General features: G+C 40.7%; 1 protein-coding gene and 1 non-coding gene across 11 annotated transcripts in view; one reads left to right on the forward strand and one right to left on the reverse strand.

Moving 5' to 3' along the window:
• LOC123579119 (nuclear receptor coactivator 5-like) overlaps nucleotides 1–27559 on the reverse strand; it is an 88648-nt gene that overhangs the window by 23803 nt on the left and 37286 nt on the right. For 6 of the 10 annotated variants that reach the window (XR_006702631.1, XR_006702632.1, XM_045442679.1 and 3 more), the window contains 4 exons: nucleotides 24687–24753; nucleotides 4350–4430; nucleotides 1736–1818; nucleotides 1459–1585 (listed from right to left, as the gene is read on the reverse strand). Coding sequence is in view for 8 of the 10 variants with exons in the window: in XM_045442679.1 (XP_045298635.1) it covers nucleotides 1459–1585; nucleotides 1736–1818; nucleotides 4350–4430; nucleotides 24687–24745 (350 nt within the window). In the remaining 2 variants the exon portion in view is untranslated. Of the gene's footprint in view, nucleotides 1–1458; nucleotides 1586–1735; nucleotides 1819–4349; nucleotides 4431–24686; nucleotides 24754–27156; nucleotides 27289–27559 lie in introns of those variants that run through there. The other 4 variants (XM_045442683.1, XM_045442684.1, XM_045442685.1 and 1 more) reach the window with 2 other exon arrangements.
• Nucleotides 18608–18816, forward strand: LOC123579503. Its single transcript, XR_006702805.1, has one exon. It is a non-coding gene; the product is annotated as a small nucleolar RNA U3 (small nucleolar RNA).

Below are 27559 nucleotides of genomic sequence, written 5' to 3' on the forward strand. Positions count from 1 at the left end.
AACGGTACAAGGCGCTACAGGTCAGACGTGACGCTTGCTACAAGTTCCGAGAAAACTGATTTAGTCAAAGATTAACGCAGTTTCCCTGGCTGATCCAAACTATTGTACCACAGTTGCTAAATGTTGAGGGAAAACCAAGCTACTGTGCATGCTGAGCTCTTACTGCCTCTTGTTCAAAACTGGTTTGAATTACCAGATGATCAGCTTAATCCAGGGCATGTCTGGTTGTCTTTCAATTATTAAAGGGAAATCCTATAATTTTCTAATGTAAAAGGAACTGGCCTCTCCCACCCTCCCCATGCTATGACTGACCTCACTTCTTCCAGGATGCTGTCCCTCAAGATCCAACCCAAATACCCTCCAAACGAGATGAAGCTGTAAGTTTGCTTTCACAAACTTCACCAGTAAAGATGCTATATCTACAAATAAGATTTCTGTAAAGCAGATATCACAGAATAAGCAAGAATTCTGAGTCATTTTAAGATTGCCAATTTTCTCATAAAGAAAACCAATGCTGCCTTATGCTGAGTTATGTTTTGTGCATGCCTGATCTCCTGGTCAGGAATGATTAGTTATCATGTCTGGGGTGTGCAGTTTCACTCACTCAGTACCTAGCCTGGAGTTAAGTGTGTATGCTTCCAACCAATCATTTGTCTACATGCTCCTTGCCAAGCACTACGAAACCCGACATAATCCAGAGACACAATGATCATCACACACTAAGTCCCCTGTCTGCCTTCAAGTGCCAGCCAATGGTGCGCAAGGTGAGGGCACTACACGGACCCAAAGGACAAGCTGGAGAGAGCCAAGAGAGCAGGTGACCAGGCCACAACTGCACTTAAGTGGGATGCCTGAGTTACAGGTATTAGGTGGCCTACACAAGTAACAAGTGTTAGTTGGCCTGCATGAGTTTCAGGTGAAGAAGAAGGATAAGGCATCCCACATTGAAGGAAAAACAGCAAGGATGCAGGCTGAAAGGAATTCAACAAGCAGCTAAGAAACGAGGAACCCTTGTCTGAAATTTCAGTGAGGCCAATTTGTGGCATCCTACACTAGACTGTCTGTGCCCCAAGGCAAACGTTTGTCTGTTATGTTCATTAAAGTATCCCCAGAGCCTAGAATAGCGCCTGGCACACGGAACCCAGCCCTGAAAATGGCCTTGGTTTTTTTGTTTTTGTTTTTTTTTCCCTGATTATAAAATTGATACTCATTATAGAAAAGTCAAGCAATACAGAAAACTGAGTGAGAAAGTCATTGTCAGAAACCTCCCCATCCAGATGCCTCTGTCACCAGTTTGGTAAACCCAGCAGCACATTCTTGTAATTCATAGAGCAGTGTTCTAGCGACATTTTGAAAGTCTTTCAACTCTCAGTGACTTATGTATTGTAAGGCTGACTACTTAATAATTCCATTTGTACACATTCTCATTCGACAGGATAAAAAGAAATAAATATACACCTCTGTTCGTTGTTGATAGAAACAATAACGCAATCTGAAGGCCTCTCTCGATCACGGGCTTTCTGAACCACTTGATAAAAGTGCTGGAAAAGCTCTTCTTTCCATGTGTTCCTGCCGCTGGCATCCCCTAAAAAATATTGACGTATTCATGTTTTTGCAAGGGCAAAGGCAATCACTGAAGGTTCTCAGGGTTTTTTACAAAAGTGGAAGTGAATGGCAACCCCTCCAGAAGGAACAGATGAGGAAAAGAGAAGTAGCTTCTCAGCAAGACTCTTACCTAACTGAGTGGACTGGTATCGCTCATGGTTCTCTTCATTCCTTTTTGAATAATCAGCCACATTCTGCCATAATTCTTTAATGCTATTGGATGCATGAAAATAGAATAGTTTGTGCAAACATAGTTTCCCTCTATAAGTGTGTCCCCAAAAGCCAAAAAAAATAAATACCAGGCCAGCTAGCACAATCCATATGCACCAAAATAAAGGCTGTGTCTACACAGAGGTAAAAAGTCACTCAATAATCTGTGCTCATTTTAGAATACTGTGAGTTTCTGGGATTTTTCTGCTCCCTCCCATTCACTTCCTCTTGCCTGTTATGATGAAAAGTACTATATGGAGCCACCGATCTTTGTCAAGTCAGACCTATACAGAAAAGAGACAGACTCAGACTTCAAGGTGTTTATTTTAAAGGAGAAGAGATCATTTTACCAGATGTGTGTATCCTTTGAGGTGCTTATCTCTGAAGGTCTTCATTGGATATGGGTAAAAAAATGAGTCAACAAGATCTGCTCACTTTACTCCTAAACAGTCTACGGCTCCTGTGAGCAAGCTATTTTCCCATGCTAAAGGCATGCAAAATAGTGCACAGATGCTGGGTAATCTATTAGCCATCTAAAGTAGTCCCCTTTGCTGTGATTTAACAGAAGAAAGGGGGAATTCGGTGCACTCTACACCCTAAATCAGGCATTTTTACTGCGGCTCTCCAGCATCCAGACACCAATGTGTCTGTCCACAAGGAATGTCCTGCCAGGGAGAGAACCACCTCGGCAGGCAGCAATTAGTTCCTTTCTCACCAGGGGCATCACGCCGCATGGCAAAGCAGCCATGGAACACGCTCAGTCGAACCATGACTATTCAGCAAGCTGCCAGCAAACGTCAATCCCTTTGCTCTGCCCCTGTACGATTTTCATTCGGGTTCTTGTCCACATCCAATCTCCTGACACAGCAGAGACGTAGCTCCAGACTTTTAGAGGCAAAGCCTTTGCTTGAATCCATGCCTCTCCTACTGCTTGAGAATTCTGAGCTAGACAAGAATGTTTCCTCCCCTCAAGCAGGCTTTATCTTTGTCTACTATCTCTGACAAACACTAACCATTGACTCCAGAGGCCATTTCTTAAGCTGCCTGCTTTCTCCAACCCTTGCTATGGTGTGTTCTTGCTGGCTTTCCCTCAAACTTCATACACTTTCTTTTAACGAAGTGGTATGTAAACTGCCCGCCGCCACGCTAAGTAATTAGACGGGGTTGGGGAGTGCCCCAGAAGCTGGTACGTGGCCATCCAGGAAAGGCAGTATGATGTTGAAATTTGCAACTGCCTAGGTAGGAGTCTCAGTGCTGTCACTTACTAATTGGGTAAGCTTGAACGAGTTACTTAATACCATCATGTCTCAGTTTCCCCACCTGTAAAATGGGGCTATTAGAACCTACCTGGAAGCACTGCTATGAAGATTAAATGAGTTAATGCAGGTAAATCACTTAGAACAGTGTCTGATGCAGAGCAGGCCCTCAATAGATGTGAGCCACTATCACCCATTTCTGCCTTCAGGTTTCCTTCACACCAGAGCTAAGAAAACCAGTCCTTCCAAAGATCACCTACCAGTGCAAGTATTCTGAGCCTCACTGTCAGGAAATGTTACCTGAGAGAGACTGACCCCCATTAATAGTCACTCCTGAATTCTACACTTCCAAGTGCTTCTGCAGTCGAGGAAGGCATTTTTCAATTTTGAATTATTAATCTAATCTGACACAAATCTCATCTTTAATGCAGGCAAGAGAGAGGCCCTGTCAAGGTTCATACATATAAAAATCAATTCAAATACAGTTCAAGGAAAACTGCTTTTACCAAAACTACAGAGGTAGATCCAAAGCGAAAATCCTGAAGTGCCATGTTGATTTACCTACTTAGTTACTTAGAGAATCCACAGCTGAATATAAAAGACACAGGAAACTAAGTAAGACCACCTTCAAAACTGGTTTACATACTTTGGAATACTACACAGTGGTCAAAAACAACGAGGATGAATAATCCTCCCTCACATACTGTTATGTGAAAGAAACGAATTCCGGAACAATATAGCACTGTGAGCCATTTCAGGTTAAAAATAAGGGGGAAAAAGCCGGGGAGGGTTCTGAAAGGGATTTTCACTTTTTACTATCAAACACTTTTACGTCTGTTTATCTATTCCTTGGGGGGGGGGGGGGGGATAAGCCATTTTTATGTGACTTTATATTATACGAGAATACTGATTCATCTCATAATAAAGTAAATTTCCATATTCGGAGCACGGTTAGATGGTAGCACAAAAAAGGTGGGGCGGTGTGGAAGAAGGGAGTGGAGGGCCAGCCAGTCACCCAAATGGGGCTCCCCTGAGTGGCTCAGGTGGCCGAGTCCCATCAGCCTGCAGGTCTATTTTAGTTACTAGAGTCCAAACGACTATGGAGAGGGAGAAGTTAAAGCAGAATGGCTTAATATGATCAAGCTGACCTGAGGGACTTCCCAAAAAGCAAATATTAATAGCATCAATTTTAACAAACACATAAGTCTGCACAGTAAGAACACATCTAAATTACTACTAAAGCTTTTAGCAAATTGAGCCACAACAATAAAACTTTACCTTAGCATGTCTTCACCCTCCTCTAAGTAGCCCTCTTGGGGAGAATAAGAAGTCGGCAGCAAAGGTTTATACGGCTTGCTGCTAAAAAACCAACAAAGACAAAATTACACTTAAGAAGAAATTATTTCCCATAGCCCACACATTAGTTTCCACAGTCCTGGTACACTCAGAGGTGATTAAATCTTCAGTTAAACTGGATTTCAAAAACTCAAACAATGCTTTCCTCAAGACTTTTTTTTTTTTTCCCAGAGCCTCTATTCTAGTTTGTAATGCTTATTTCTATTTTTGTCTAGTTTGTTTGCACAACTGCTTTTCCAGAGTGGACCACTGAAGGCACAGTTCTGTCACAAGAAAAGAAGACCATTATAAATCTACCAGCAGAAAGGGGCTTCAACATAATGAATGTGATTTGCCCCAGTGAATTGAATTAAAACTAAAAACAAAAAAAAAAACAACAAAAAAAAAGTAAGAATGTAATGTTGGTGGTGTTTGGTAATTAAAAAAAAAATCTCTGTGGGTTTTTGTTTTTTTTTTTTTTTAAGATTCTCTTTGGTAGATGTTCCCACCAACATCACCATAAATTTTCACGAATTATCTGCCACCTTTAATGTATCTGGCACTAACTCCACAATGGTGCTTATGAAAGAACATGCTTAAATGATTTGTGTGCATCAATTCTAAGTACTAAAGGTCCTCTATTAAGACCACTGTTATGTTTACATACCAAATGCATTTGACACACATCGACACTGTCCCCCTCATTTAAAAGTCATGTGGTTAATAAATAACATAAATCTAAATCTAAGACAAAAATAAGGGGCAAAACCTAAGAAGAAAATGCCTGTTCCCAATTGTTAGCTGAAAGAAATAAGGGGCTAAACAAGATTTAACTATTATGAATTTGGACCGAGAGGGTTAAAGAGTTATTAGAAAGCTTTCCTTTTCCAAAAAGGATCAGGAGCACAGATGCTCCACTCGACCCTCTTCTCAATGATCCTAGCCAAGTTTGAAGGCCATGAGAAGGAATAAGCAGATGGTTCAATGTGAGTAAGTCAAAAGGAAGTTGCATTTGCCTTATTCGGCTTCCTAGCAACTAGACTGAATGATGCCAAGAAAGCCAGCCGGCTCTAAGGAGAAACGCTGCAGGACACTTGGAACCCAGCGGTCGGGCAGGGGAGAGAAGCCCCCCAGACACCCTCACCTGGCAAAACAAATCCAGTGCCTACTGACACCCACATTTCCCGCCTCGCTGGGACCATCCCCTCCCCTTGCAGTTCCCACCCCAGCCTATCCCGGCCACACTAATGCCAACCACTTGACTACCAGGACAACCTTTCAAACTCCAGTAACATCAGATGAGCAGTCTGGCCCAGCCATCAAAGAATAACTTCCCACTTCTCCATGGGAGTTAAGGCCCCAAGCACTCAACGCACCTCAGCCAGCTGGACAAAGGATTCCGCAGGCCAAAAGGCCTGCGCTCAAACACTGAAGCCCAAGCACTGAGAGAGGCAGACGCGTACGCTGGCTGGGATCCCAGAGGCCTGAGAAACATCCGTCCCAGAGCCACGGTATGTTCCTTTTCTCCTCCTTAAAAACATCCCCTAAGTAGCGTGGAAGCTGGGGGTTCCCAAATGGACTGCTTAAAGGAATCGCACTCAGGCAGGAATTTTCTTTGTGTAAGCACATAAACAGGCATGTGAAATATATTCACAATACAATGGCCAAAGGAAGGCTTGGATGTTATTAAATACGGCAAGGTTACACCAAGTCCTGGCAATGCCACTGTATTTCGCCATCTCCTCAGGGCCTCCCGCTAATTGGTGGCACCCATTAAAACTTCAATTCCTCTCCTACTCAGTGGGTAGAAGGTCAAATAGAAAATGGAACTTCTAATTACACATATATCTTGGGAAATGAATACAGTTTCCAACATGCTCAACGAAGATGCTTTCAAATGCATTATATTTAAGCCTTATAACAACCACACAAGCTGGATAATGTCAACCTCCCCATACTTTTTAGAAACAGGTGAGAAAACTGAGAGTCAGGCTACATGACTTGCCACACACAGCTAAGCAATAAAGTCCAAATTCAAACCCAGGCTCCCTCTAATATCCCATAGCCCAGAAACTCTGGGATTAACCCAGGAGGTCTGCAAGTAAACAAAACAAGACAAAACAAAAACAAACAGCAATAAAAGAAGGACAAATATAAGGGATAAAGATATTAAGTCATTCTATATTTTTATGGAAAGTAAATTCATGTAAGCATAAAAAATTCTCATTCGAGAACATAACAAATATGGCAGAGGGTTCCACAGTGACACGGCTGATTTCTTTCCTTTCCATGCCTCTCCTGGCCATGCCCCAGCAGGCCATCCAGGTCTACCTTTGGATGGACCACCTAAGTAAGAGCAAAGACTGACATGGAAGAACCGGAATTCTCATACGCCAATAGTCCGAAAGCAAAATGGTATAATCCCTTCAGAAAATCGTCTGGCAGCTTTTTAAAAAGTGAAACACATAATCCAGCCAGTCCATTCCTAGACCCGATAAAAATGAAAGCACATGTCTACACAAAAACTTGTGTATGAATGTTCACAGCATCTTCGTTTGTGATAGCCCAAAATGGGAAATGTCCAACAAGAGGATGTGTATCCATAGTCTTACACAAACTGTGTATCCATAGTCTTAGCCTGCTTAGGCCACTGTAGCAAAACACCATCAGGTGGATGGCTAAAACCACAGAAATTTATTCATCAGAGTCCTGGAGGCTGGAAGTCTAGGACAAGAATGTCAGCATGGTCCAGGCCTAATGAGAGTTCTCTTCCTGGCTTACTGGGGTCACCTCCTTGCTATGTCCTCACATAGCCCTGCCTCAGTGCATACACATGGAGAGAGAGATCACTATTCCTCTTTTTTTTTTAATGTTTATTTATTGGGGGGGGGTGCCCAGAGAAAGAGGGAAACACAGAATCCGAAGCAGGCTCCAGGCTCCGAGCTGTCAGCACAGAGCCTGATATGGAGCTTGAACTCACAAACCACGGGCTTGAACTCACAAGCTGTGAGATCATGACTTGAGCTGAAGTCAGACACCCAACCCACTGAGCCACCCAAGCACCCCCACTATTCCTCTTCCTTTATAAGGCCAACAAACCTACCAGATTAGGACCCCACCCTTTTGACCTCATTTAACCCTAATCAGCTTCTAAAAGCCCTATCTCCAAATACAGTCAAGTTGGGGGTTAGGCTTCAACGTATGATTATAGAGAACACAGTCCATAGCACCATAAAATGGAATACTAATCATCAATAAAGAAATGATATACTGATCCGCCCACAGATATGGATGTATCTCAAAATAATTATTCTGAAAGAAACAAACAAAAAAAGAAACCAGAAACTTCTCCTCTATAAAAATATATTATATGGGGGCGCCTGGGTGGCGCAGTCGGTTAAGCGTCCAACTTCAGCCAGGTCACGATCTCGCGGTTCGTGAGTTCGAGCCCCGCGTCGGGTTCTAGGCTGATGGCTCAGAGCCTGGAGCCTGTTTCCGATTCTGTGTCTCCCTCTCTCTCTGCCCCTCCCCCGTTCATGCTCTGTCTCTCTCTGTCCCAAAAATAAATAAATGTTGAAAAAAAAATTTTTTTTTTAAATAATAAAAATAAAAATATACTATATGATTCCATTTAAATAATTTATATAAATTATATAATATATAATCCATATAAATTCCTGAAAAGTCCAAATTAATCTGTCGTGATAAAAGTGACAGATCAGTTGTTGCCAAGAGAAGGGGGACTTATAGCTGCAAATAAGGAAACTTTGGGGGATGACAGTTGTGTTCATTATCTTGATTGTAGTTGCTGGTCTGACATCCACATGTCAAAACTCAAGTTGTACATTTAAAACTTTTTTTTTAACGTTTATTTTTGAGAAAGAGAAAGAGAGAGAGAGAGAGAGAGAGAGAGAGAATGCAAGTGGGGTAGGGGCAGAAAGAGAGGGAGACACAGAATCTAAAGCAGTCTCCAGGCTCTGAGCTGTCAACACAGAGCCCCATGCGGGACTCGAACCTGCGAACCATGAGATCAGCTAAAGTCTGGTGCTTAACCATCTGAGCCACCCAGGTGCCCCTCAAGTTGTACATTTTAAATATGTGCAGTGTATTATTATACATCACTATTATGCATCAATAGTCATATATCAATAAAGCTGAAAAAAATCCAAGCTTCTTTTCGGCTTCATTTTTATCCTTCTTCAACATCACTGTTTTTTTTCTCTCTCTCTCTTTTTAAGTTTACTTACTTATTTAAATGTTTATTTACTTTTGAAAGAGAGAGAGAGCAGGGGAGGGGCGGGGAAGGGGACAGAGGATGGAAAGCCGGCTCTGTGCTGATGCAAGGATTGAACCACCAGCTGTGAGATCAAGACCTGAGCCTAAGTCGAACATTTAACTGACTGAGCCACCCAGGTGCCCTTATTTATTTTTAAGTAATCTCTATGCCCAATGGGGGGCTCGAACTCACAACCCCAAGATCAAGAGTCGCACACCGTTCCACCTGAGCCAGCCTGGCGCCCCAACATCAGCGTGTTTTCAATGTGTTTCAAGTTTTGGTGCTGGTCAGAAATCATACAGATTCTGATGTCTTTATATGGAGAGAACTTTACACATCTATGGAAAGAGAATCTGTGGAAACACTTCCTCACTGTTTCAAATTAAATGTACATGTCACTCCCAAAGCCTCCAGGAATGCTGGTACGATTATTTTTAACTTGTTACTATTGTATCTCAATTACTTCAACTTATTAGACAGCTGATCTATTAAGTTCTCAGGGTAGGACCCACTGGGGATAAATTTTAAAATTAAAAAGATTTTTAAGAATCTACTCTTAGAAGTTCCATCATAATTTCAAATTTCACTGAAAACAATTTGAATTTTAACGCTCCTCTGGAGAAATTTCAATCAAGCCTCCAGAAATAGGAAGAGAGTAGTACCATGGCACTGTCAAAGGACCCAAACCAAAAAAAGTCATAGGCTTCTTTCATGACAGTCTCAAAAGCAGAGTGAATACACAGCTAAACACAGCGTTACCTTGTGATTCAGCAATCACACCCAACTGATTTGAAAACGTATGTCCACACAAAAACCTCCACATGAATGTTTATAGCAGCTTTATTCATAACGGCCCAAAACTGGAAGCAACCAAGACACCCTTCAATAGGTGAAACAGATAAGCAAACTGTGGCACATCCAGACAATGAGTATTATTAAGTGATCAAAAGAAAAGAGCTACCAAGCCACAAAAAGACTTGGATAAATCTTAAATGCATACTGCTAAGTGAAAGAAGCCAGTCTAAACAGGCTACATACTATATGGTTCCAATTATATGACACGCTGGAAAAGGAAAAACCATAGAGATGGGTGAAAGGATCAGTGGTTGCCGGAGGTTTGACAGCATGGAGTTGAATAGGTGAAGCATGGGTTTTTTTTCCAGGCAGTGAAATTATTCCGCATGATACAGTGATGGTGGATACGTGACACTATGCATTTGTCAAAACCCACTGAACTTCACAGCATAAAGAGTGAACCTTAATGTATGCAGATTTTAACAAATCATTTAGGAAGTCGAGAGGATCCCAGGATGGAATACAAAATGTGACAAAACAATTACAAATTGTCTATGAATGTATGAAACAACCTCACAGAGAGGAGGGAGGGAAAAGGTACAAGCTCACCTTTGTACAGCTTTGCAGAGAACCCAGTGGGATAGGATTTGGCCCACGGCTGTAGTTTTCAAACCTTGCTCTAAAGCCTAACGAGGCCCTCAAGTGGTAACTTTCAGAAGCCTGTGAAAGGAGGGCCATGTGATGTGGGATCCATGCCACAGGGAAGAAGGCCAAGCCCATGGCTTTGCCCGCATCTGGTCCAGAGTCGATGCCAAAGTCCTGACTCGGACTTAAAAGATTCCTAATGCCCAGCCCCCAGCCTACCGACCTAATTCTCTGTTTCCACCTCCACTCCTGGGGGGCTCCCCCCATGGCAACCAGCATGCCTTTTACCTGCTCATTCCAGGAGGCCCTTGCCCCTTGCAGGCCCCTCTGTCTTACACATCCCCTCACCCCAAATACCCAATGGCTACTCCCTCACTTCCATCCAGGGCTTTGCCCGATTGTCACTGCCTCTGGTGGGGGCCCCCCTCACTTTCCCCACAACCTGTGCTCCCTGCCCCTCTGACCCAGCTTCACTTTTCTCCATGTCACTCATACACACACACACACACACACACACACACACGTTTTAAAAACTTTATTTTTGTTTCTAGAACAGTTCCAGATTTTCAGAAAAATTATAAAGACGGTACTATGTAAGATAGTTCCCATATAACCTACATTGAGTTTCCCCTATTGCTAACATCTTACACTTGAGGTACATCTGTTACAACCAGTGAACCAATACTGATATGCTGTTATTGAAAGAAGTCCATACTGTATTCTGATTTCCTCAGTTTTTACTACTGTCTTTTTTTCTGGTCTAGGATCCCATTCAGGATACCACATTCCATTTTGTCTTCAGGTCTCCCTAGGCTCCTCTTGGCTGGGCCAGTTTCTCAGACTTTCCTTGTTTTTGATGACCCAACAGTGTTGAGGAGCACTGGTCACATACTACATATTTTTACTTATTTGTGTCAACTCATCCCAAGCAGGAAGGTAAGCTTCTAGAAGACAGAGATTTTTATCTGTCTGTTTACCATTTCCCCAGCAATCGGAACAGAACTTGCCACATCATGAGTGTTTAATGAATAACTACAGAATGAATTTGCTAAAATGAATGATTTTTTAACTCTAAAACTCCACAGACCTTCAGGTTTCATAGAGCCCAACCCTTCTCATTTAGCACATGAAAACAATGAAGTCTTGAGGGGTTAGGTAACTTTCCAGTTACAGGAACCAGAACTAGAACGTCCTCGGCATTTTGTGACCACCATACCCAGAAGCCAGGACCCATCAAACACTGTCATCCAACACTTCAAGTTGCCCACAAGGAACCTGGGAGCCCATACTCATTCTCAGCAACCTCAACAGCTTTTTCTGAATAACAGTGTTTATTTGGGTCAACAACTTGAATATTTTATTGCATCTTTATATACATCCTTTCTATAAACATAAGTGAAAAAAATAAAAGGACAAAATGTTGACACCAGTAATCAAAAGTCATCTAGCAGGTGACAAACAGGAGTGAGATCTTTTAGGTCAAATCAGATACTTTTTAGGCTTTAACTGATCACCTGAAACCAGCCCCAAGTGCTAGAAAACCCTATGAATGGTTGTGTGTAAACGGAGAGACATGAATACCCTGCCACATCAGATAGATGACTCTATTTTTTTTTCTTTTTTTGAGAGAGAGAGAGAGAGAGAGAGAGCAAGCAGAGTGCAAGAAGGAGAATCTTAAGCAGGCTCTACGCTCAGCTCAGAGCCCAACAGGGGGCTCGATCTCCCTCCCCTGGGATCATGACCTGACCTGAAATCAAGAGTCAGATGCTCAACAGACTGAGCCACCCAAGTGCCCCTAGATGGTTCTGTGTTTTTGTTTTGTTTTTTTTTTTTATTTTTTTTTCAACGTTTATTTATTTTTGGGACAGAGAGAGACAGAGCATGAACGGGGGAGGGGCAGAGAGAGAGGGAGACACAGAATCGGAAACAGGCTCCAGGCTCTGAGCCATCAGCCCAGAGCCCGACGCGGGGCTCGAACTCACGGACCGCGAGATCGTGACCTGGCTGAAGTCGGACGCTTAACCGACTGCGCCACCCAGGCGCCCCAAGATGGTTCTGTTTTTAACTCAATCCTTCCTCTTTAGTATCTTTTCAGTTAAAGATATCAGGAATTCCCTACTCATTATACCTGTTTGGCAACCTTTCAACATGTGCTCAGGGACAACTAAATAAGAATCCAATTTCATTTATTGATAAGTAATTGCTGAGCACCTAAAATCTGCTAAGCATGAACTTCAAAATGTGTCCTTTCTCAATTCACCCAGAGCCCAGTAAATAGCATGCTCTAAATACTTACAGAACACTTTAGAAGGCTTCAATTCCTCAAATAAGAGAGTCCATCAATACTAACCCCACAGGCCTAAGGACAAGTTTACATAAGATTTTAAAATTCTAGCCCTCATGGGGTGCCTGGGTTGCTCAGTCGTTAGGCATCTGACTCCTGGTTTTGGCTTAGGTCATGGTCTCACGGTTTGTGAAATCGAGCCTGTGTTGGGCTTATAGCCTTCAAAAAAGCACACAACTAAGAAAACAATCAAAGTTACAAAGGCAACCCAGATCTTGAACTCAATTATACCATATACCATCTTTAAGAGGCATTCTTAGTGGGAATTAAGGACATTCCCAAAAAACAAACACAAATGGTAAAAACTGCTATAAACAGGTTTTAAAAAAAATTTTTTTAAGATTTTATTTTTAAGCAATCTCTACACCAAACATGGGGCTCAAACTCACAACCCTGAGATCAGGAGTCACATGCTCCACTGACTGAGCTAGCCGGGTACCCTGAAAGTTTTAATTTTTTAAGGAAAAAAAAACGAAGTGATTCAAAATTTTATCAGAAATGAACAATACGGGGGCGCCTGGGTGGCTCAGTCAGTTGAGCATCAGACTTCAGCTCAGGTCATCATCTTGCAGTTCATGGGTTCAAGCCCCACATCTGGCTCAGTGCAGACAGCTCAGAGTCTGGAACCTGCTTCGGAATCTGTGTCTCCCTCTCTCTCTGCCCTTCCCCAACTCGCACTCTGTCTTTCTCTCTCTCAAAAATATATAAACATTAAAAAAATTAAAAAAAAAAAAAAAGAAATTAACAAAATGGAAAGTACTCAGTGCTTTCAGATTCCTCTTCTGTGGTAAAAAGAGCATGACCTTAAACTTCAAGAACTATCTATTGTACCGTCCCCTGCTCCACAAAACTCAAAACACAATATGACAACAGGATATGTGACCTGAGTCTTCAGTAAGAATGTTACTTCCTCCAAGGTAAAACAATTTCAAAGTGCCACTTTAAACATTCAGTTTACTCTCTGTTGTGGGCTGAATTGTGTCCCCTGGTACCCATGACTATGACTTTCTTTGAAAAGAGGGTCTTTGTAGATGTAATCCAGATGAGGTCATGCTGGATTAGGGTAGATCCTAATCCAAACACCAGTCTCATTGGGAAATTTGGACATAAAAGGAAAATTTGACACAAAGACCCAGGGAGAGAACACCATGTGACTATAGAGGCAGAGATTGGAATGATGCAGCTCCAAGCCAAGAAATGCCCAGCACTGACTACACCGGCCAGAAGCTAGAAGAGAGGCATGGAACGGGTTCTCCCTCAGAGCCTCCAGAAGGAACCAACCCCGCTGACACCTTGATTTCAGACTTCTGGCCTCCAGAACTGTGAGAGTAAATGTCTATCATTTTGAGCCACTTAGTTTGTGGTTCTTTGTTATGGAGGTCCTAGAAAACGAATATATTCTAATTCTTTCAGGGTCCTGTGGGCATTTGCAAAAAGAACCTAAGATCATACTGGAGGAAGTATTGAATCCTGGTTCCAGTATTGGAAGTACTGGAGTGAGTGCCACACTCTTCAAAGCAGTTGCACGGTCATGCTTAACTCGTGGAAACTACTTTCATGAATTAATGTAACTAGAAACGTTATATATACACATAAACATATGTGTGCAAGTATGCACATCCTCTACCATATTCAGAATATACTAATGATGGGGGTGCCTGGGTGGCTCAGTCGGTTAAGCATCCAATTCTTGGGGTGCCTGGGTAGCTCAGTCGGTTGAGCGTCCAACTTCGGCTCAGGTCATGATCTCACAGTCTGTGAGTTCGAGCCCCGCGTCAGGCTCTGTGCTGACAGCTCGGAGCCTGGAGCCTGCTTCGGATTCTGTGTCTCCCTCTCTCTCTGACCCTCCCCTGCTCATGCTTTGTGTCTCTCTCTCTCAATAATAAATGAACGTTAAGGAAAAAAAAAGCATCCAACTCTTGATTTTGGCTCAGGTCATGACCTCACAGTTCGTGAGATCAAGCCCCTTGTCAGGGTCCATGCTGCAGCACAGAGCCTGCTTGGGATTCTCTCTGCCTCTCCCTTGCTCATGCGTGCTCACTTGCTCTCTCAAAATTAAATAAATAAACATTAAAATAAAAAAAAGGAGAGAGATTACACTAATGAAGAAAATGTCATCCCAAGACACTAAAAAATATTTCGGGAATACAAAATGGGGAATTTATCTTCATAAGCAATTTCTGATTTTATAACTTCTGATTTTGTAACTTTTCCAGGACTTCCCCAGGAAAAATCTAATCGCAACAGTTTTCAGATGGTTGGCAGTAAAGCGCAGGTTAGCTAAAAGGCCCCATGAGGTAATCTTGACTTTGGTAAAGGTCTGCATAGGTCTTCAGCTTTGCAGGTTCAGAAGCCAGATAGTCTCCCAAATCACACAGGTGTGATCAGGTCCAGGAAACAAGTTCACAACAATCCAACCCACAGATCCCAATTTCCAAGTCCAAGGACCAATTCATTAATTTTCAACATATCTTTCAGTGACCGGAACACTTAGACCTCCCTCACTCCTGATAACAAGTAACCAAAGAACTAAAATGGAAATCCAAAGACTGTTTGGCTAACATGTAATAAGGAGTCAGACATCCAATCTAGAACCTAGAACATTTGACTTTTTCCTCCATAGAACATTTGACTCCCCCCGCCAATACAACACCTGCACAGAACAGTACAATCTTTATATCCACTATGCCATCTGTACCGGCTACACTCAGTAGGGTAGACAGACCTCTGTATTTTATAGGGAAGTAAACTAATGTTAAGGAACCAAAGAGGGCGGTTTATCCATTCATTCAACACATGCTAACAAAACCCAACGTAACAAGGTAAACAGTAGGCAGCACTTAACTCCAATATCCTGACCCTCAGTCAAATGCTCTCTTCACTACATACCAGTCACTTCTGGAATGTACCTCCCCAGCAATGCACTCATATCTGCCAGATAATGTGTCTCTCTTCCTTAGAATATGCTGCATAAACATGGAAAAATTACTTCTAGTGCTTTTACTCTTCTATATATTCCATGTAAATCCCAATATATTGATATATTACCAATAAACAAAACATATTACATGTTAGATATGTAAGATATCTTACATATCATACAGGTAACATATAAGATAGTTCACATACACACATAGTGTCAAAGATTTCACTTTAAGCTTTTTCTTTTTAAAGTTTATTTTGATAGAGAGAGAGAGAGAGAGAGAGAACGCACACACATGGGAGAGAGAGAGGGAGAGGAAAAAAAATCCCAAATAGGCTCCGCACCATCAGCATGGAGCCCAATGGGGGGGCTCCAACTCACAAACCATGAGATTATGACCTGAGCCAAAGTTGGACACTTAACCAACTGAAGCCACTCAGGCACCCCCACTTTAAGCTTTTTCCAATAAGCCTTTGTAAATAAAATGTACTAGACCCATCCCGTCCTTCTTTAATAACTGAAATAGTTTTTCATCATTTGTCTGTTTCTTGGCTACTCAAGGTCAATTATGACCACCACTACTGTATTTTTCTCAAATGTAAAACTTGCACTTTTTCATACCTGAAATTAGGGAACCTTCTTACAATAATATATACATTTAATGTTGTGCATTTTCCTTTTAAAAGGGACTATAAAGGGGCACCTGGGTGGCTCAGTCGGTTAAGCATCCGACTGTAGCTCAGGTCACGATCTTGTGGTACATGGTTTGTGAGTTCGAGCCCAGCATTGGGCTCTGTACTGACAGCTCAGAGGCTGGAGCCTGCTTGGAATACCGTATCTCTCTCTATCTGCCCCTCTTCCATTTGCATTCTGTCCCTTTCTCTCTCTCAAAAATAAATAAACATTAAAAAATTTTTTTAATTAAAAGGAACTCTAAAGATGAATGATTTTTCTTTCCAATTGGAACCATATCTGAGAATAACCAAACTGTTTACAAGGGGGTATTATATAAGTAGTCCACCTAATAAATAATGAGAGAATAATCAAATAATAAATTATCAAACATCCTGCAACAACCAGTAAATCAATGGTTGCTGGGGTGCCTGCACGGCTCGGTCAGTTGAGGGCCTGACTCTTGGTTTCGGCTTGGGTCACAATCTCTCAGTTCATGAGTTCAAGCCCCGTGTTGGGCTCGGCACTGACAGTATAGAGCCTGCTTGGGATTCTCTCTCTCCCCCTCTCTCTACCCTTTCCTTGATTGTGCTCTCTTTCTCTCTCAAAATAAATAAAATGAACTTTAAAAGTTAAAAAAATTTTTTTTTTGTTTAAATCAATGGTTGCTAACAACATATATAGGACAACTAGGCATTAGGTTCTTTTCAATAGAAGTGTATATCACCTATGGAATTATGTTGCCAAAAAAGAACCTGAATCCTGTCACACATCTATATCTGCCTATAATTTACAGGAAATACAAGAGGCAGAAAGACAAGTTAAATGACACCATAAGAGGCAACTGGCATAGCCTGTGGAAAACCCTAGAAAACAAAGGACCTGCTTCTTCAATAACAACAAAATATTAGAAAAAAAAAAAAAAAAGATGAGGGAACGTATAGATTTAAGAATTAAGAGGCATCAACCACTATAGAACACTCAACCCAACAATAGCAGAATATGCATTTTTCAAGTACACGTTGAATATTCTTAAGGATATACCATGTTAGGTCACAAAACAAGTCTTAATAAATTTAAAAACATGGAGATCAGGGACACCTGGGTGGCTCAGTCGGTTAAGCAACTGACTCCGGCTCAGGTCATGATCTCACGGTTTGTGAGTTCGAGCTCCGCGTGGCACTCTGTGCTGACAGCTCAGAGTCTGGAGCCTGCTTCGGATTCTGTGTCTCCCTCTCTCTCTGTTCCTCCCCTGCTTGTTCTCTGTCTCTGTCTCTCAAAAATAAATGTTGAGGAAAAAATTAAATAAATAAATAAATAAATAGAAAATAAAAACATGGAGATCATACAAAGTATCTTGTACTGATCACAAGAGAATGAAACTAGACATCAATAGCTGAAGAAAAACTGAAAAATCCATAAAAATAGGGAAATTCCCCCCCCCCCTTTTAAACACCAAAGGGTCAAAGAAACCACAGTGAAAATCAGAAAATACCTGAGACAAATGAAGATGAAAACACAACATAGCAAAACTTCTGAAATGCAGTGAAAGTAATGCTAAGAGAAAAAAGGAGAGCTGTAAACATTTACATTTAAAAAGATCTCAAATCAACAACCTAACTTTACCACTTAAGAACTAGAAAAAGAAGGGGCACCTAGGTGGCTCAGTCAGTTAGTATCCCACTCTTGATTTCAGATCAGGTCATGATCTTATGGTTCGTGAGTTTGAGCCCCATTATCAGGTTCTGGGCTCCCAGCGTGGAGCCTGCTTGGAATTCTCTCTCTCTCTCTCTCTCTCTCTCTCTCTCTCTCTGTCTCTCAAAATAAACATTAAAAAAAAAAAAAAAGGAACTAGAAAAAAGAACAAAGAACCCAAAGCTAGGAGGAAGGAAATAATAAAGATTAGATCAGAGATAAATAAAATAAAGACTACAAAAACAATTGAGAAAAAAAAAAAAAGTCAATAAAACCAAGAGTTGGTTCTTTGAAAAGATCAACAAAATTAATAAGCCTTTAGCTAAAAGACAAAAAAGAAAGAACATAAATAACTAAAATCAGATATAAAAGAGAGGACACTACTACAGTTTTACATTAAAAAAAAAAAAAAGGATTATAAGAGAGCACTATGAGCAATTATATACCACAAATGGATAACCTAGAAGAACTGGACAAATTCCTAGAAACGCACAACCTACCAAGACTGAATCATGAACAAATAAAAAATCTGAAAAGACATGTAATGAGTAAGAAGACTGAATCATTAAAACCTCCACAAAAGGGGCGCCTGGGTGGCGCAGTCGGTTAAGCGTCCGACTTCAGCCAGGTCACGATCTTGCGGTCTGTGAGTTCGAGCCCCGCATCAGGCTCTGGGCTGATGGCTCAGAGCCTGGAGCCTGTTTCCGATTCTGTGTCTCCCTCTCTCTCTGCCCCTTCCCCGTTCATGCTCTGTCTCTCTCTGTCCCAAAAATAAATAAACGTTGAAAAAAAAAAAAAAATTTAAAAAAAAAAAAAAAAAAAAAAAAAAAAAAAAAAAAAAACCTCCACAAAAGACTATACTTTCAGGGATCATTCCTAGAATTTGTTACTACAGAAGTTTCTCTGAACGTGTAGAGTACCCAAAACCATGAGAAGGAGGTATAGCATTCTCTCCTGAGGATGAAGGTGGCTCTGGGGGTTGCTTCTGCAGCTGTCTTTTGCTGTTGATGATCATTCTTCTCTTCCTTTGGGAGAGCAAGAGGGAGAAAACAAAAACAAACAAACAAAAAACTCCCATAAAGAAGAGCCCAAAACCAGAGGGCTTCACCAGTGAATTCCACCAAAGCTTTAAAGAATTAACACAGGTCTTTCTCAAACTCTTCCAAAAAATTGAAGAGCAGGGAACAATTTCTCACTCATTCTATAAAGCCAGCATTACCCTGATACCAAACCAGATAAAGACACTACAACTATAAATCAATGTCCTTTATAAACACTGATGGAAAAATCTTCAAAAAAATATTAACAAGCAGGATTAAAATAATTATATACAGAACATTAAAATTATTATACACTGGGGCACCTGGGTGGCTCAGTCGGTTAAGTGTCCGACTTCAGCTCAAGTCATTATCTCACAGCTCATGAGTTCGAGCCCCGTGTCAGGCTCTGTGCTGACAGCTCAGAGACTGGAGCCTGCTTCAGATTCTGTGTCTCTCTCTCTCTGCCCCTCCCCTGCTCACATTCTGTCTCTCTCTCTCTCTCTCTCTCTCTCTCTCTCTCTCTCAAAAATAAACATTAAAAAAAATTTTTTTAATAAGTAAAATGATTATACACCATAACCTCAACGCAAGGATGGTTCAACATATGAAAATCTATCAGGGTGATACTCTGCACTAACAGGATGAAGGAAAAATTCACATGATCGTCTCAACTGATGAAGAAAGCATTTTGACAAAATTCAACACTCTTTCATAATTAAAAACAAAGAAACCACTCTACAAACTAGGAATACAAGAAAACAACCTCAACATAATAAAGGTTATATAGAAAGAGACCGAAGTTAATATGTTTAATGGTAAGATTGCAGGCTTTCCCTCTAAGGTCAGGAACAAGACAAAGAGGTCCACTCTCACCATCTCTTCCCAGTATAAGACTGCAAGTCCTAGTTACAATAATTAAGCAAGAGAAAGAAATAAAAGGCACCCAAATAGGAAAAGAAGAAGTAAAATTATTTCTGTTAATGGAATGATGTTATATATGTAGGGAAAACCCTATAGAGATTGCACCAAAAATAACTTAAAAAACCTGTTAGAAGGGATGCCTAGGTGGTTCAGTCAGTTGAGCGTCTGACTCTTGATTTCAACTTAGGTAATGATCTCACCTGTGAGAACTAATAAATTAAGCTAAATTCCAAGACACAAAATCAACTTGCAAAAACTAGTTGCAATTCTATATACTAACAATTAACAATATGAGAGGAAATTAAGAGAACAATTCCATTTACAATATCAACAAAAAGAATAGGCTACTTAGGAATAAACTTCAACAAGGAGGTAAAAGACTTGTACACTGAAAACTATGAAGTATTTTTGAAAAAATTAAAGAAGACACCAATACGAAAGATATCCCATGTTAATTTATTGGAATATTTAGTATTATTAAGATGTCAATACTACCTGAAGCAATCTACAGATTCAAAGCAATTCCTACCAAAATCCCAACAACTTTTTATAGATGAAAATTCCATCCTAAAATTCATATGGAATTCCAAGGGACCCAAAACAACCAAAATAATCTTGAACCAAGTTGGAAGTTTCACTTCCTGATTTCAAAACTTATTACAAAGCACTATAATAAAAACAATGTGATACTGGCATAGAGATAGACATGTAGACCAAAATAACAGAACAGAAAGCCTAGTAATATACCCTCACATGTAAGGCTTAGATAATTTTTAGGAAGTGCTAAGACCATTCAATGGGAAAAGGACAGTCTTTTCAACAAATTGTGCTGGAAAAACTAGCATCCATATACAAGAGAATGAAGTTGGACCCTTTGATCTTACACCATATACAAAAATTAACTCAAAGTGCATCAAAGATTTATCCATTTTTTAAAAATTTGTTTTAAGTTTATTTACTTATTTTTGAGAGAGAGACAGAGAGAGCGAGAAGGGGAAGGCAGAAAGAGAGGGAGAGAAAGAATCCCAAGCAGGCTCCACACTATCAGCATGGAGCCCAATGTGGGACTCAAACTCAGGAACCGTGAGATCATAACCTGAGCTGAAACCAAGAGTCGGAGGCTTAACCAACTGAGCCACCCAGATGCCCAAACGTGGATCAAAGATTTAAATATAAGACCTGAAGCTATAAAACTCTCAGAGGGAAAGCTTTATGTCACTGGATTTGGCAATGATTTCTTGGATGTGATACTAAAAGCAAGGATGACAAAAGAAAAAAATAGATAAATTAGATTATACCAAAATAAAAAAAAACTTGTGCAAATAAAAAAAAACTTGTGCAAACAGGGTGAAAAGGCAACACACAAAATGGAAGAAAATATCTACAAATTATATACCCAATAAGGGATTTATATGCTGAATATATAAAGAAATCCTACAACCCAACAACAAAAAACAAATAACCCAATCCAAAAATGGGCAAAGGACCTGAATAGACATTTCTCCAACAATATATGCAAATAGGTAATCAGCACCTGAAAAGACACTCAATTTCACTAATCATCAAAGAAATGCAAATCAAAACCACAATAAGGTGCGCCTGTCTGGATAGTTCAGTAGAACATGGGAATCTTTATCTCCGGGTTGTGAGTTCAAGCCCCACATTGGGCATAGAGCTTACTTACACACACTTACACACACACACACACACACACACACACCCATGATATCACTTCATATCCTTTAAGATGGCTACTATCAAAAAAACAGAAACAAGTATTAGCGAGGTTGTGGAGCAGTTGGAACCTTTGTGTACTGTTGGCGGGATTATGAAATGGTGGAAGAGCTAATAGGAAAATAGTCTGGCAGCTCTTCAAAAAATTAAAATTAGAACTACCATATGATCCAGAAATCCCACTTCTGAGTATATATCCAAAAGAACTGCAATATCTCTCTAAGAGATATTTGCACATTCATGTGCGTTGCAGCATTATTCATAATTAGCAAGAAGTGGAAGCAATCCAAATGTCCATCAGTGGAAGAATGGAGAACTTAACATACCATATTTGTTAGTTCTCCAGAAAAACACAACCAATAGGATGTATACCTAGAGATTTATCATAAAGAATTAGTTCATTTGACTACAGCGGCTGGCACATCTAAAATCTGCAGGATAGACTGGCAGGGTAGAGACCCAAGAGGGCCAGTGTTCCAGTTTGAGTCTGAAGGCAGTGTGCTGAAGAACCAGCAAGAGGTGATGTGGTAAATGAAGTCCAAAGGCAGTCTTTTGGAGAATTCTCAATTGCTAAAGAAGGTGGATCTTCTTTATTCTATCAGGCCTTTAACTTATTGGATGAGGCCATTCACATTTTGGAAGGCTCCTTATTCAGAGCCCACCAATTTAAATGTTAATCTCATCCAAAATCACACTCACAGAAGTATCCAGAATAATGTTTGACCAAATATCTGGGCACCCCATGATCCAGCCAAGTTAATATACAAAATTAACCCTCACACATACAGTGGAATATTACGCTGCTTTAAAAGGAAGGAAATCCTGTCATATGCTACAACATGGATGAATCTTGAGGACCTTACACTAAGTGAAATAAGTCAGTCCCAAAAGTACAAATATTATATGATTTCACTTATATGAGGTAACTAAATGTAGAGTAAATGTCTGACATTAAACTTCTGATCGCCAAGGTACCCATTTTAAAAGACAGCCATCTTGAATAAACATATTGCCAGGTATATGACACAGCCACTAGGTAAAACAATCAGATTAGGAACTAGGTCACCCACACCCATTTAGTTCCCCTTACAGAAAGTCCTAGGTGACTTAGATAACTGACCGCTTGAGTGACCCTGCTTCCACTTTCCCATGCCCTAATTTCCGCTCTTGTGTTTCAAATTAGCCAATAATGAGTGACCCCACAAATCGCCAGACAGTCCACCCTTGGACTTTAATAAAATCATAGCCCCAGGTCCCCTCTCTATCCCTCTCTCTAATTGCAACCTCACTTGTACCATGTACCCCCCAAGACTTGTGAGTAATAAATTCTGTTTCTCAAATTCCCTAATTATTTTTGAAGTGCATCCTGCAGTCATAAGAACCACAAGGATTAGTCCAGTCACATCACTGGCCCCTGTGGGGGAAATATCAGTGGGGCTCACTGCGGTTAAGACAGGCCCAGGCAACTGCCTCAGGCATTCCTACCTGAGAGCATCACCATCAATAGGTTGGGCAGGACTCAACACCAGAGTAGTCAAATTTATAGAAATAGCAAGAATGATGGTTATTTAAGGCTGGGGTAGAGGCGCCTGGGTGGCTCAGTTGATTGAGTGTCTGAATCTTGATTTTGGCTCAGGTCATGATCTCACAGTGGTAGGATTGAGCCCCAATACAAGCTGCTTACTGGGCGTGGAGCCTGTTTGGGATTCTCTCTCTCCCTATCTCTCTGCCCTTCCCCTGTTTGCATGCATGCTCTCGCTCTCTCTCTCTCTAAAATACATGCATACATTTTAAAAAAATAAAAAAAATAAAAGGTACTGTTTAAATTCTGTAGGATGAAGTTCTGGAGATCTGTTTCATGGCAATGCACATATACTTAGCACTACTGAATTTTATACTTAAAAATGGCTGAGATGGTATAAATTTTTTAAAAAGGACATTCTGATCGGGCTAGGGGGAGGGGAAGTGGGGAGTAAGTGTTTCACAGGGACAGAGATTCAGTCTGGGACAATGAAAAAGCTCTGGAGATGAATGCTAATGATGGTTGCACAACTATGTGAACATAGTACTACTAGACTATAATCTAAAAAATGGTTAAAATGGTAATTTTTATGATATATATATATATATATACATGGAATATATATATATATAATATAACTTACAAGTAATGTATAAAAATAACAGTGCAGGGGGAAAAAAAGTACAAAGATTTGATGGTATCTGTTTTGGTGATTACAGAGATAAAATGTTGAGTATGCAATGAAGTTGGCAAACTACCCTCAAATATTTAAAAATTGAGAGGTTGGGGGTGCTTGGGTGGCTCAGAAGATTGAGCGTCCAACTTCAGCCAGGTCACGATCTCATGGTTCGTGGGTTGAGCCCCGCATCGGGCTCTGTGCTGTCAGCTCAGAGCCTGGAGCCTGCTTTAGATTCTGTGTCTCCCTCTCTCTCTGCCCCTGCCCCACTCACTCACTCTCTCTCTCTCTCTCTCTCTCTCTCTCTCTCAAAAAATGAATAAACGTTAAAGAAAAATTTTTTTTAAATCAAGAGGTTAGCTTGTTTACAAATTTTTCTAACAATATAACAAAAAGCCTAAAGAACATATACTGAGTGGCAAATGCTCAGGGTTGGGGCACCAACCCCATAGAAAACCACAGAAAATTTGCACTTCTTTGTGTTTTGCATTTCAGTGTTGTCTGAATATTTAAAAACAAATTTACTGTACTTCCAAGGAGTCTATATTCCAAAATTAAAAGCTGGAAAAAAAAATTACTACTAGAAGTAGTAATTACTACTAGATTACTACTAAATTACTAGAAGTAAATTGCTACTAGAAAATTTAAAAGAACGTCATTTTTTAAATTATATAAACTAAAATTAAAGTTGGGGCGCCTGGGTGGCTCAGTTGGTTAAGCGGCCGACTTTGGCTCAGGTCATGATCTCGCAGTCCGTGAGTTCGAGCCCCACATTGGGCTCTGTGCTGACAGCTCAGAGCCTGGAGCCTGCTTCAGATTCTGTGTCTCCCTCTCTCTGACCCTCCCCTGTTCATGCTCTGTCTCTCCCTGTCTCAAAAATAAATAAAAAACGTTAAAAAAAAATTTTTTAAGTAAAATCAACAACAATCACCAAAATTAAACCTTCATATCTGGATTATGTCTTCCTATAATTTTGCTATTTTACTCTGAGAACATCTAAAGACCAATACACATATTTTAAGAATATTTCACTTTACCTTTTAGCTACTGAAGATGTTCCATATTGTCTTCCGCGACGCCTGGCCACTGAAGACATCTTAAGTCCTAGAAAGATAAATTGCTTTTTTTTAGGAATAAATTAGAAAACCATTCGCACAGTATCACTAGCACTGTGAAACTTTTACAAGCATCAATGCTTGCCTCTAACCCCCACCCTGCAATCCCATCATACCAATTTTCAAGCAAACACAACAATGAAGACCAGCTAATCACAACCCTGAGATGCCCTCCCAACTCCATTTCTCTGCTAAAGAAAATGTCTAAGTCAACGCAAAATCTAGAGATGATGCAAGAAGCACTGGCAGAAAGCCTCATGGGTTGGAAAAAAGGGAAAGAGGTAAGTGATGAGGGAAACAAAAGCAAGAGAAATGTAGCTTAAATTAAATCTCCTTACAGCTTGCAGCCCACTGACACCTGAAACACGCAGAGCATGACCTTGCTGCCAAGCAACTCATGGCTGCCTTACTTCCTTGATGTTTTTGTTTTATTAAAGACTAAAAGTAACCTTATCTTAACAGTAGCTTAACCTTATCTTAACAGCACCCCTAAAGGTCTTGAAAGACTTATTTTCAAATTCCTTAGAGACTTACATTCTCCCTAACCCTCACTAACTTAGAAGTATATACCCGGTCACTCTTCACAACGCCAGTGCAGCTCTTTCTGCCCACGGGTCCTGTCCCCATACTTTAATAAAATCACCTTTTTGCACCAAAGATGTCTCAAGAATTCTTTGTTCTTGGGCCGTTTGCTCAAGAACCCCATTGGTAAGTATGAACTAAAATTCACGGTGGCAATGTGTAATGAAACAAACAAAGAAACAAATATGAATTTTATTTCACTGATTTCAGTTCCACTTTGGTGTCCCCTCTTCCTTTAGAACCACGTGCTGCTGGGTAAGGAGACATGGCAAAGCCAAAACACACTGTCCAAGGCCAAATTTGGGGCCAGCAAGGATGGCTTCCTTTTCCTTAACAAATTGATATGTGCATTTGTCTATCTCCAAAAAGATGCTGAGATGTCTATGACTAAAAGGGAGAACGAGTAAAGCATTAAAATAAAGAGGAAGGAGCAGCACCAAAATAAGGAATTTTTCCATTATTTTAAGTGATATAATTCATACACCATAAAATCCTCCCCCCCTTTTTTTTGAGAGACAGAAAGAGTCTGCATGCACTTGTGCGAGCAAGGGAGGTGCAAAGGGAGTGGGAGAGAGAGAGAGACAGAGAGAAAGAGAGAGAATCTAATAAGCCAGGTCCACACTGAGTACAGAGCCCCACACAGGGCTCCATCTCACGTTCATGAGATCATGACCTGAGCCAAAAGTATGAGTTGGATGCTTAACACAGAGCCACCTAGGCACCACTAAAATTCACCCTTGTAAAGGTAAATTTTAGGGGTGCCTAGGTGGCTCAGTCAGCTAAGTATCTGACTTCCACTCAGGTCATGATCTCGCAGTTTGTGGGTTCGAGCCCCTTGTTGGGATCTGTGCTGACAGCTCAGAACCTGGAGCCTGCTTCATATTCTATGTCTCCCTCTCTCTCTGCCCCTCCCCCATTCACGCTGGCTCTGTCTCTCTCTCCCTCTCAAAAATAACATTAAAAAATTTTTTTAAAATTTTTAAATAAAGGTAAATTGTACATTATGTGTTTTTTTAGTACATCCACAAAGTAATTCCAGAACATTTTCATCACTGGCCCCCTCCCCCAAATTCCAATAGTCACTCTCTATTCTCCCCTCCTCCCCACCTCTGACAATCACTAATGTACTTTCAGTCTCTTTGGAATTGTGTATCAGACATTTTATATAAACTGAATGTCCTCTTTTATGTCTGGCTTCTTTCATTTAGCATACTTTGGAATGTTGTGGGATGCTTCAGTATTTGTTCCTTTTTATGGGTGAATAATATTCCAGTGTATGGATATACCAGATGTCCATTCATTCACTACCTGATGGTCATTTGAGTTGTTTCCACTTTTTGGCTATTATGAACAATGCCACTAGGAATATGTGTGTAACAGTTTTCGGTGAACATGTACTCAGTTCCCTTGGGTATACACTTAGGAGTGGAATTGCTGAATGATATGGTAATTACGTTTAACTTTTTAAGAAACTGCCAGACTGCTTGCCACATATGCTATACCATTTTAAATTTTCAGCAGCAATACATGAGGGTTTCAATTTCTCTCCAACCTTGCCAACACTTCATATGAATCTTAAGCAGCAGTCTTCAAATTGGGTACATGGACCTGGGGGATAGGAAGACCTTCTGTGGGGATCATGACTTTGAGCATGATGGATACTCTGAAGACAATTTCAGGCCCTCTGCTTCCGTAAGAGCTCTTTCCCACATATACTTGATCTAGCAGGCTGAGAAAATGCCTATGACCTCCTTCCCCCCTCTTGCTCAATCACCCTATGCACTGCACAAAAGAAGGACCAATTACTCACCACCCAGAATCCCCTTTGATCCAGTGCATCACCCCAGTGTGAAAACTTCAGAATGAGATTAAGGTAAATGGAGAAGTCAGAACAATGCAAAGAATTTCAACAAGAGACACTAAAGGAAACAGAGCCTTATTTCATCCAATTCCCAGCATGGCTCTAAGTATTGTCCATCCTAGAAGAGTGGAATGTTCAACACAGGGATGGACCCTAAAATGTTTGATTACACCATAGCCAGTAATCAACTAAAAATGGATCACAGACCTAAATGAAAGAGCCAAAAGTATAAAACTCTTGGAAGAAAACATAGGAGTAAATATTCACAACCTTGGGTTAGAGAAAGATTTCTTAGATATGGCACTAAAAGCACAAGCATAAAAAAGTTAGGAGTGCCTGGCTGGCTCAGTCA

This window comes from Leopardus geoffroyi, chromosome E2, assembly GCF_018350155.1.
Source record: "Leopardus geoffroyi isolate Oge1 chromosome E2, O.geoffroyi_Oge1_pat1.0, whole genome shotgun sequence".
Lineage (NCBI taxonomy): Eukaryota > Metazoa > Chordata > Mammalia > Carnivora > Felidae > Leopardus > Leopardus geoffroyi.